The sequence below is a fragment of the Delphinus delphis genome, chromosome 11 (assembly GCF_949987515.2).
Source record: "Delphinus delphis chromosome 11, mDelDel1.2, whole genome shotgun sequence".
NCBI lineage: Eukaryota > Metazoa > Chordata > Mammalia > Artiodactyla > Delphinidae > Delphinus > Delphinus delphis.
Genome location: NC_082693.1, coordinates 25,875,434 through 25,887,567, shown reverse-complemented (window position 1 = coordinate 25,887,567; position 12,134 = coordinate 25,875,434). Strand labels below are relative to the sequence as shown.

The 12,134-nt window shown below is 39.9% G+C and overlaps 1 protein-coding gene across 5 annotated transcripts in view; it reads left to right on the top strand.

Annotated features, from left to right (window-relative positions):
- The first annotated feature begins 5,960 nt into the window (after nt 1–5,960).
- Nucleotides 5,961–12,134, top strand: part of CAPRIN2 (caprin family member 2) — a 41,927-nt gene continuing 35,753 nt past the window's right edge. For 2 of the 5 annotated variants that reach the window (XM_060024543.1, XM_060024538.1), the window contains exons 1-3: nt 6,037–6,133; nt 7,248–7,513; nt 9,498–9,560. In XM_060024543.1, the coding sequence (XP_059880526.1) occupies nt 7,262–7,513; nt 9,498–9,560 (315 nt within the window). In that variant the 5' untranslated portion in view covers nt 6,037–6,133; nt 7,248–7,261. Of the gene's footprint in view, nt 6,134–7,247; nt 7,514–9,497; nt 9,561–12,134 lie in introns of all 5 variants that reach the window. The other 3 variants (XM_060024544.1, XM_060024540.1, XM_060024539.1) reach the window with 3 other exon arrangements.

The following is a 12,134-nucleotide window of genomic DNA, read 5'->3' as shown; positions in this document are numbered from 1 at the left end:
ATATATATATATATATATATATATATATATATATGACTATATACTTGGAATTGCTGGGTCATATGGAAGCTGTATGTTTAACTGTTTGAGGAACTGCCAAACTGTTTTCCAAAGAGGGTACACTATTTTACATTTCCGCCAGCAGTGCACGAGAATTCCAACCAATTTCTCCACATCCTCAACAACATTTGTTATTATCTGTCTTTTTGATTCTAGTAGGTGTGAAGTGGTATCTCACTGTGTTTTGATTTGCATTTCCTTGATGACTAGTGATGTTGAGCAGCTTTTCAGGTACTTATTGGCTATTTGTATATCTTTTTTGCAGAAATGCCAAATCAGATTCTTTACCCATTTTTAAATTGGTTTTTAAAAAATTATTTAGTTGTAGAGTTCTTTGTATATTCTTATATAAGGAATAAAGATGCAGACGTAGAGAATGGACTTGAGGACATGGAGGGGAAGGGGAAGCTGGGACAAAGTGAGAGAGTAGCATTGATATATATACACTACCAAATGTATAATGGATGGCTAGTGGGAAGCAGCTACATAGCACAGGGAGATCAGATCGACGCTTTGTGACGACCTATAGGGATGGGATAGGGAGGGTGGGAGGGAGGCTCAAGAGGGAGGGGATATGGGGATATATGTATACATGCAGGTGATTCACTTTGTTGTACAGCAGAAACTAACACAACATTGTAAAGCAATTAAACTCCAATAAAGATGAAGGAAAAAAAAAAGAGATAACCAGAAAAAAACTATAACATTGTATATATATAATATATATTGGTGATATAAGTACCTTATCAGGTATGTGATTTGAAAATATTTTCTCCAGTTCTGTGAACTGTCTTTTCATTTTTTTGATGGTGTCCTTTAAAACACAAAAACTTTTCAGTTTTGATGAAGTCTAATTTATTTATGTTTTTCTTTTTTTGCTGTGCTCAGTGTCACATGTAAAAAAATAGAACTCTTTTAAGATGTATTGCTTATTAAAGATGAGTAATTAATTTATGTGAGAAATTCTGAGGTAACAATATGATGGTGGATAAAAAGTAGTTTTTCAAGTGACAAAATAACTTGTACTATTTTAGGCTTTCTTTTAGGGTAACTTTTTCATGTTTCATTTAGGATTCTTGTCCTTTTATGGGGGGAAGAATTATAGAGATTACCATTTATTCAAATATTTATTATTATATATTATTTTTGTGGTTCCATTTGGACAATTAACATTTCTGTTAAATAATGAGGTATCTAAGTTATACTTCAAGTAAAGTGTTATTTATTGTTTTTCTAATTTCTAACTTGTTCACAGGAAAGTAAAAAGAAGATAAGTAACATCATACAAAATTCTAGCACTCAAACCTAACTCAAAGTTAAAATTTGTTTTAATAAAAAGATGTGTACCACATTTTAAGTGAAAATGACTGAATTGCCAAATGTGTTTAGTACATTCCTATTTTTGTAAAAAGATTATATAGATATTTGCTTGGAAATAAAGTCTGGAAGGATGTAAACAAAAAATTAAGAGTAGTATTTTCCATGTTTTGGGGAAATTTCTTGGGTCTACTTTGCTATCTAAAATAAACATATGTGGGAATTCCCCGGTCGTCCAGTGGTTAGGACTCCACACTTTCATGGCTTGAGGGCCCAGGTTTGATCCCTGATTGGGGAACTAAGATCCCACAAGCCACGTGGTGCAGCCAAAAATAAAATAAAATAAAATAAAATATTTAAAAAATAAATAAAATAAACATATACTATAAAAATAAAGAGGAAAATATCTTCTAGCCTTTCCATGCATATTTAAAATGAAATATTTTACAAAATCACAACTGTATTCAATGTCTTATGTTATTATCCTGCCTTTGTTTACTTTGTATAATATCATGCCATTGAATATTATTTTAAAAGATTTGTACTGCTTGAATTATAATTCATGGATTAGAGTCTCCTTATTTAGCTATTTCCCTACTTTGCCTAGGTTTTTGTTTACAATTTTTTGTCACTTAACAAAGGCTGTGATTAGCATTTTTATAAATAAATTATTGTCTGCATCTCTCATTATTTCCATAGGGGAGATTCCTAATATAAGGGCTATTGGATCAAAAGATATGACTATTTTACAATGTCTTATTCAATAAATTCCTTTGAAGGGGACTTCCCTGGCAGTCCAGTGGCTAAGACCCAGCGCTTCCACTGAAGGGGGCACTGGTTCAATCCCTGGTTGGGGAAATAAATCCTGCATGCCACTCTGTGCGGCCAGAACATAAAAAAAAATTCCTTTGACAATACAGTAACACTAATTGCTTATTCTTTGTCCTTCTAGTTTTGTCAGTGTAATTCTGTTTCTACCCTTTATTCACTATGGAAGCAGCAAGGAAAAGGGTTGAAGCTGCTTGGAATGCACTTTGCACTAGTGGGCAGGAGACCTTGATTCTTTAGGTCCTCAGAAAACTCCCAAATGTCCAGAAGCTTTATTTACCTTATCTTTAAAATAAGGGGAGAGGTTTCACAGCCGTAAGATTCTCTAGTTCTCCTCAGGATATCAGGAGAAATGCTGGGCTTCACACTGTTGGAAAAGAAGCACATGAAATACCTCAGCAGAGGATATGACTTTTCATAAATGAAATGAAGTCCTTAATGACACCATTAAGCAGCTATTATTGTCTTTCTCTTAGAGCTGAAGGAACTGAAGCCCAGAGAATTTAGGTAACTTGCCTAAGATCACTGTGAACTAGTAAGAATCAAATCCAGGTGTGTGTGGTTCCAAAGTCTGTGCTGTTGACCCTTTACAATGATTTCAAAGTTGGACACAAATAGTATTTTTATGCTCTTGATATTATTATTATTATTATTATTATTATTATTTTTGCGGTACGCGGGCCTCTCACTGTTGTGGCCTCTCCCGTTGCGGAGCACAGGCTCCGGACGCTCAGGCTCAGCGGCCATGGCCCACGGGCCCAGCCGCTCCGCGGCACGTGGGATCTTCCCGGACCGGGGCATGAACCCGTGTGCTCTGCATCGGCAGGTGGACTCTCAACCACTGCGCCACCAGGGAGGCCCGCTCTTGATATTATTAACCACACACACATCCACAAGTTCTAAACTGATCGTTTCTCTCCAAAGAACTTTTATTTCAAAGGGACTTACCAGTGAAACACTGTTAATGTATTAATTCCAATACCATAAAAATAGTTTAAACAAAACCTCTGGGAATGTGGTGCTATAATTTCATGAAATAATAAGCCCACAAAAATATTAACCTTAGAAACTATAAGAATTCTGTTATAATGCTTCAAAGAATTATGGCAAAAATTTTTTTTCTGACTGAAGGCTGTATTGGTCAGAAAGTTACTTACATAACTTTCTCTCCTCAAGTATTTGAAGAGACACTCAATGAATCTGAAAATATGTGAAAGTGCAATATTTTAAATAATTTTACTATGTTATCTGTTCCCTGAGAATCTTTCTTAGCCTTTTCTTCCTTCCTTCCTTCTCTTCCTTCCTCCTTCCCTCCCTCTCTCTCTCTCTTTCTTTCTCCTCTCCCCACCTTTTTGTGGCAACGCTCCAGAAAGCCTTGTAGAACCAAAGAGAAGCAGATTTCTATCACTGGTAACAAAATATACAAGATAATTTCTCATATCTCCACTCATATGCTACCAGCTTCAACATCCTTTGGTGAATTAATCTTTCCAGCTTCAACAATACGTAGCTACATTAATTTTAAGTGACTACAGCATAACCATTCCTATAGGAACCATGCATTTGCTAGACAATGCATATTTAAAACCTTCACATTTTCAAGGTATGCAAAGTTCGGCTGTTTTTACAGAAATGAGATGATCCATTATAAGTCTTCAGTATTTTTGTTTTTCTATTTTGAGTTTGTTGTTTTTGCTATTTATTCCTGCAGCTTTTATTGAATTCCCACTCAGCTCCATGAGGGCAGGGGCTATATTTGTCTCACTCAACATTGTACCCAACACATATCTGGTGCCCAATAAATGTTTGGTTTTCTCCCCAGCTTTACTGAGATATAACTAACATAACAAAACATATTTGTTGAATGAATGTATTCTTTCCCCATTGATTTGAAACAACTTTTAAAATCACATTTAAATATAGTAATTTGTTGCTAAGCTTAGAGGTGGCTATCCACAAATACTGCCTCACTGTTGGCAAGGCAAATCAAGGCGTAGAAAATAGGGAGTGGGGGAGGGGAAAATATAGACAAGCCCTAACAAGTAAAAATTGAGGGGGCACGTGCTTTCAAAATAAACTGAATTCATTGGCTTTAAAGATCTTTTCTAGCAGGAAAGCTTTTTTCTGAATCATCTTTTTCATTTTTTTCAGAAAACATTACTGCAACATTATCTATAAGGTACAATCTCCTACAAATGTTATGCTGTGCTTATACAGATGGTACCTTACCAGACTTGAAATTTAATTATGTTTGCTTTTGCATCCTTGATTCATTTTCTGAAATATGTTGGGAAATAAAACTGTATAGATTTATTCAGAATTATTTCATTTAGTGGAATATTTAGGATCTATGGCTAGATCTATATGACCCAAGGGATAGTTTATTATTGGTCAATTAGAAGGCAAACATTTAATGATTAATATGTCTGAAATACCATTCTGAGGTTCACTATTAGTTCAGGCTACAACAGGCATAATCTGTGCTGTAACTTTGAGCCTGATCGTTGATCCAAGTGTGTCCTTCACATTTTTTTTTAACTTTGTCCACTTTTTTGCTTCCTCCCCTCACGTTTAGCAGCTTCTGCTCTATCTCTGGTTGTAAACAACGAAACAAATGGACAGTGTAGTATTTGTCTGACCCTCAAGGTCACATATGGGATTCAGAGATTCAAAGCTAAAATGAAACATTAAGGTACAATAGGTTTCCAGAGACGGAAAAGAACACAGATAAAAACTGGCAAAATACTGTATCAAGAAATGTTAAAAAACATGATAATTTTTGTGTAGGTTTCCCCAACACTTTTTAAACTGGACTTTGGTTTCCTTGATTATACTTCTGATTTTTCTCTGTTCTTCTCTTGCTAGTCTAAATAACTTTTATCAGAGCCCCAAGGACAGGACCTAAAACAATTCTATTTGGTGTAATAGCTGGACACATGGTAGGTATTCCTGTTTTTCTTTTCTTTTTTCCCCCTCTTATTCTTTTGGTATGAGAAACACCATAACTTCCTTCAGAAACACTGATGTATTTCCAGCCTTTTCTCTTAATTTGATGCAACCTTACCAAGATTTTTATCAGCTTTTTCTCTGAGTGACAACGAATTAATCTGTTTCAAAGCAACAAATGACACAGCCTAAATAAAATCTTGTTACTGAAGGTTGCGGAGTCACCCACTCCCTTTTTATGGCAACGCTGGTTTGGAGCATTTTGCTCATACATGCTATCCTTTCTGAGGAAACTGATTTTTTCCCCGTCCTACTGTGAAGGATGGAATCTGGGGGTCAAAGGCATCCCTGCATTTCAACAGTGCCCACCTCAACCACCAGAGGCTCAAGCTCGGTTTAACTGGCAATTCCACAACGGGCTCGCTGCGCTTTTCGAGTGATCGAAATCACCTGTTCAAGGTCGCACATCCAATTGTTACTGGATGCAATCATCAAGGTCGGGTAGGGCTGCCGGGTCTGCGGCCCGCCAGCTCCCGGCGGCGACTCAGCAGGCCCACCTGGTGCCCCGCAATCTGCGCAATCGCTGGGAGAACGCGCCCTCTCGCGACCGACTTCGCGCCGCAGCTGGGCCTGGCGCAAACGCCCCCCGGGCGGAGGCCGGCGGCTGCAGGACCTGGGAACCGGAAGGAGGAGGCGGCGGCGGCCCGAGGCTGGGAGAGCGGTTGGGGGCGGGGCGCGCCCATATAAGCCCCGTGCGGGGTTGAGGGCGGGCCTAGGTGAGAGCGGCTAAGTCGGCGGAGCGTCCGGCGCCGCAGACCCGGCCAGCGAGGCCTGGGACGGGAGAGGGAGGAGACTGGAGGAGGAGACGCGAGTGCGGGGTGGCGCTGGTCCACCTCCGCAGCTCTCCTGGCTCCCGCCGGCTTTCGAAGGCGGGCCCGTGCTGCGGCAGTGGCGGCGGCAGCGGCCTCGGCGGCCTGCGGAGGTGAAGCCTGGCTGCCGCGGCCTGGGTCGGCGGCGCGGGGTCAGGTGGCCGGCCCGCGTGGGTGGGTAGGGTTGGGCGGCCGCCGCCGTGAGTGCAGGGGAGGCTTGGCATCCTCGGGGCGGGGCCCTGGAGGGCAGGTGGCCCGTGCGTCTTACTGCAGGTCGGTCTCCTAGAGGCACCTGCAGAAGTGGCCCCGGCCGTGTGCTTCGGCGTCCGGAGGACTGTGGGGAGGGCGGGGGTCGCTGCCTTCGGGGTGCCGAGGGCCCGTCGCGTAGAAGCGCCTCTCGCCCGGGCCCTGCAGGGGCTTGGGATCCGCGCCGGCTGCCTGGGGCCTGTTGTGCCCTTGCTTTGGGGATGCTCCTCAGGGGGAGTGGGGGGAATAGCGCTGATGCGCGGGGGTGGAGGGGGAGCTAGGGTCACGGTCGGGACGGTGTAAGACTCGCCAGGATGAGCCCTTAAACCGGTTGGATGTGAGTGGTTAGTCTAAACAAAATTGAAAACCAACTCGGGGCGGTCTCAGCTTCACAGAGTACCTCGCTCTAAATGTCCAGTAGTGACGGACTTGCCTTATAGGCCCCAGAGCAATCAAAGGGAAGTTAGCATTCTTGTTCAAGAAGTTTCTCTTCACTTAGTGAATGAGAGCTTTAAAAGAATTGTGTGTGCTCGGGATTTTCTTTTAAAAGTCGTTGTTAGTGATTGGGGTCGGGGATGCTGGTGAGGGATAATGTAGAGAGTTTCGAATGGCTGCCTTGTCCCGATGGGGAAGGCTTATTTTTTGTGTGTCATCACTTGACCATAGAAATTATTCAATATGTGGATTGCCCTCAGCTCTGAAGCCACTGCTTGTTTAGCGGCTCTTCATCCCTGTGTGGGAAATTGAATTTCTGGAAACGTCCCCCATATTGTAGATTTTTGCCTACGTAAAGGCGCCAGTGCGTGGCACTAATTGCCTTCAAGGTAGTGAAATGGAAGTGTGGTATTTAAAGCATCATTAGGTTTTGAGCTCACTTCTGTGGAAGAGAATTTTGAGGGCGTGGGTCTAGACTTTTAAGGGAATTTAAAGCCTCTAGTCGTAATTGACTTTTATACTTTGTTTTTTTCTTCCCTCTTTCAGACTCATCTGTTTCAATGGTGCAACTCTCTTCATCTCCATTTGGTTACCAGTCACCTTCAGGCCATTCGGAGGAGGGAAAGGAGGGGAATATGAAGTCAGCCAAGCCCCAAGTGAACCACAGTCAGCATGGGGAAAGCCAGCGGGCCATGAGCCCCTTGCAGCCTGCTCTCGGTTCTGCTGCCTCTCCTTCCCAAGCATATGAGACATATATTGATAATGGACTCATATGCCTTAAACACAAAATCAGAAACATCGAGAAAAAGAAGGTAACTTTTTTTTTTTCCTCCCAGCCCTGTATATGCACCATCTTAAATAAGGGTTAAGGAACTGGCATTTTTGCTTTCTATCAGGGCTCATAGGTATTCTTCCTAAAGATTTTTTTCCTAAAGATTTAAGTAACCTTGAGATTTAGCTGGCTAAAATGTACAAGTGGGCTAAATATTGGCTATATTAAACACTTTCTGTTTGATTTGTCAGAATAATTGAATAAAAATATTCTTCATGGTAAAATTATTATGCATGCTACTGTTGAAATACTTGAAGAGCTGGCTACTTTACGTCAGATTAATTCCTTGAGTGTAGTATTAATGTTTCTTTTCATAAATGAGTAATAGTCTGAATTTTTTAGCTTGTTTTCCTTGTGACTTTCTGCAGCAGTTGATATTGCAGTATAGCTGCTGCAGTCTTTGGAAGCTTTAATGATGGTAGAGCCAGAAAATGTTTTAGCACTAATTTTTGTGTTGCTAGGTTATCGTTTAAGATTGGTAGGTGAAAGCATTGTAGAGAGCCTTGTGAAGTTACTCAGGGTTATAATCAGCCTAACGTTACAGTAAATGCTGATGTAAAGATCCAAATCATTCTTCATTTCCTGAGTCATGTAGCCTGTGAAACAGTACTGCACGTAGCTTTGTTGTGTCATGATTCTCTTTTGCTTGGGATAGTAAGGTGAGTTAATAACTATCTGGACCTAGGAACTCTTAAATATTTTTATGCCAAGACCTAGTTAAACCCTAGGAAAGTTGCTTTTAATGGAGGAGGGTGAAGAGATTTTTAAGAGTCTGGTTGACTCTTTTTTCCTCCCCCTTCTCCCCTCCCTTGGCGCCCCCCCCCCCACCAACACACACACTAGGAAGGTAGTGAAGAAGAGCCAGTTACTAGTAGCTTCTCTGTAGCCCTAGCTCTCACCAGTTGTCTTTTGAATGCATGCAGTTGATCACAAGTGTGATAAGGTGAGTGTGCCTGGGTCAGCACAAATCCCCTGCCACTGTGGGAAATTAGTCAAAGCAGGATCTATTGATAGAGACTCATTAATGTCTTACCCCAGGTGGAGGAACTACATATATATGTATAATTATGCTCTTCAGTTTAACTATAGTGCCTCTTTAATTGTGAATACCAATCTGGTCAGTACTTACACATTTGTTTCAAGCTTCTGGAAGAGCATTTTAAAGCTATCCAGCCAATATGGAAGGAGCCTAAACATTGCTTTTAGAATACCATAAAGGGTCATGTCATTATTATGTGGACAATAAATGCAATTAATTTGTCATCTATTTACTTAAATATCAAATTTTATATGAAAAATAGCTGCAAGTTGAGGCTACTATAATTCTAGAAAAGAAGTATTTTACATTTCTGTACTTCCATTAGGAAGTTTCCTATGGAACAAATGCCTACATAATTCAACAGGTAACAGTTTCAGTATGAGGTTAGAGTAGGACTTCTCAGTCTCAACACTATTGACATTTTGGGCTGGATAATTCTTGGTTGTGGGGGGGCTGTCCTTTGCACTGTAGGATGTTCAGCAGCATCCCTGGCCTCTACCCACAAGACGCCAGTAGCACCTTCTTCCTCCCTCCCATCCCCCAAGTTGTGATAACCAAAAATGTCTCCAGACATTGTCGTATAACCTTGGGGGACAAAATTGCCCCTGATTGAGCACCACTGGGTTAGGAGCATATGATTGATTAAATCCCTGTGTGTCACGTAGTCTAATTATAGAGGCCATTAAGAGAAAAAGGTTTTATTACTGCTTAACTTTTGTAATTCCAGACTAATGTTGATTGTGTGTAATATTTTTTTCCCTGACTGGAACTCACCTACAATTTCTGCTTGCCTCGTAGTAAAATGTTATTCTTACAGATTGATAGCTAACTTCAAGAACTTTGTTTTCATAAGGAACAGTCTGGTATTTAGTTTGTTTCAGAATTTTATATCACGTTGTAGTAGATACAAGTTTCTCTTTTGTAGCTCAAACTGGAAGATTACAAGGATCGCCTGAAAAATGGAGAGCAACTTAATCCAGACCAGTTGGTAAGTGGTTTATGATCCTTTGGCCAGACCTACTGATTTTCTTTTCTTAGTAAAACTCTAGATGAATTTGGGGGAGACCAAAGATTTGATAGGCTAAAAAAGAAGAGTGAGAATCCACTGGATTTTTCAAAGACTTTGTCTTCACCTATTAGATCTCATAGTTTTGACTTTACTTCTTTTGCACTAGTAGATGGTGTACGGATGGGTGTGTGTGTTGTCAAATAAGAGGGAAAATGTAGACTATCGCTAAGAGTTAACGTATGGATTTAAATTAACCTTTCACTAGAGTGGACTAAAGGAGAAGAGCAGGGAATCATCTAGCTTTCTATTTTTCTAAACCTAACATCTCTCTGCTCTGAAATATAAAAGAATATTTACTACAGCTTACCTTGGTTTTCTCTAGTTGCTTCCCTCTAATTCCTTTGATGGTTTCTCCCTGCTTTTCTATCCTGAATTGCCATGTTCCTTCGCAGGAGGCATGTTTATCTGATAGATAGATGTTGGGCCTTTTTTTTTTTTTTAAAATCTTACTATAACTATTTACTATTTACCACATTTAAAAATATTGTTTACCTTCCCCTGATATACCTGGTAATTGCAAATTTTATCTAATATGGTGAAGGAGAGTTTTTGCTATATGGAAAATTTAAAAGATGCTTTATTGATGTTTGCCATTTTGACCTGATCACATCTCCTGGCTAAGATGGGGACAAAATTAATCTAAAACTTATTAGATCTAGCTTGTAGATCTATTGTCTTTTATCTTTTTTAACTAAAATTTTTGGTTGTGAATCATAGGTCCTGGTATTCAAGGGCTTTTCCCTTGCCATATTGGCTGTTCTTCACTGACCTCGAATTTTTGTGATGTAGTAAATTACAGTTTTGCTGAGGCACAGATTTGAATTGTCTGAGCTCCGAGAATGATGGGCTTAGATAGCTGGTGAAAGGACTTAGCTGGACATTTCAGCGTTTCAACATGGCTTTGTTTTTAAGTAGTCATGGTATATTCGATAACTTTTAAAGTGATGAAACTTCCCTTTGTGTAAATACCCTTGGAGGAAATGTTCTGTTACAGTAGTGTTTTTGACTTTGGGGAAACATAGGGGATGGGAGTGGGGAGGTTGGTGGTTCTCATGATAGCTCTGTAAGAAATGTCGAGGATATGCTATATTTCAGAGCTCCAGCCAGGTAAACTTTAATCTCAGCATTTCATTACTGCCTTCACAACTACATGTTGCTTCTATAGTATTAATTTAGATTTCTTGAGTAATATCCTGACAAATGCCAAATTTATATTGCCAATAGATGAGTCCTCTCAACTCTAGATTCTTATGTCCAGTTGTCTTTGACATCTTTGACTTCATTTTGCTTCCCAGAACCTGTTCCTCCTTTAACCTTCACTATGTCAGTTAATGGCTTGATGAATTAGAAGGATGGAGTTGCCCAAAACCTTGGAGAATTTCTCGTTTTTCTCTTCATACCTCATATCTAGCCCATCAGCAAGTCTGGTCAATTCTGCCTTAAAAATAAATCCAGAAACAGACCATTTCTCATAAATTCTGCTTCTTCCTTCCTGTTCCACACCACATCACCTTTCATCTGCATTACTGTAACAGCTTCCTCACAGGTTTTTCTATTTCTGCTCTCTCTCCAAGTCTATTCTTAACATAGTAGCCTCAGTAATTCTTTTCAAATACAAGTCAGATGGTCATTCCTCTGCTCAAAAGTCCCTCCCTATTGGTTCCCATCATGGTGGCAAAATGTCCTATAAGGCCCTACGGAATGTGCTCCCCACTTCCTTTTACATCTTTATTGCATTTCCTGCACTGCTCTCTCTTGCTGGCTTCATCCCAGCAACACTGGCCTTCTTGCTGGTCCTCAAACATCCCAGCCACATTTCTACTTCAGGGCTTTTGCATGTGCTGTTCTTACTGCCTGGGATGCTTTTTTCCCAGATGTCTAAATGGCTCCATTCCCAATCTCCTTCAGCTTTTTATTTGAAGGTCATCTTAGTAACGCATGTCCTGACAATACCATACCTCCATTCCCCCATTCACACTCTTTTGCTCCTTTCCTTGCTTTAATTTTCTTAATAAAAGTGCTTCTGTGACAAACTGTAAAGTTTTATCTCTCCTTCTCTTACACTGTAAGTTCCATTAAAGTAGAGATTTTGTCTGTCACTGTTGTTTTCCTAGTACTTAGAATGGTTTATAGTATATGGTAGGCATTTAAATATGTATTACATATAGATTTACTAAATATAAAGTGATTGAATGTTAGGTTTTTAGGTGTGATTAATTATATAGTTAGTGGTACTTTTGAGAAATAACATCTCATACAAGGAATATATACTTAAGGTAGAAATTTAGAAAATGCAGATGAGTCAGAAGAAAAAAAATCTATAATCTGACCCCTCAGAGAACTGTTGTCAGTAGTATAGTACTTAATTTAAAAGCTCTAAGTTTAGTTTTTAAAGTTGCAAGTAATTGACATAGTTTAGAAATCAGGAAATATTAAAAAAGATAGTTTTTCTTTCACCCTGTCCTTCCTCTGTTCATTTCTCATCTTACAAAA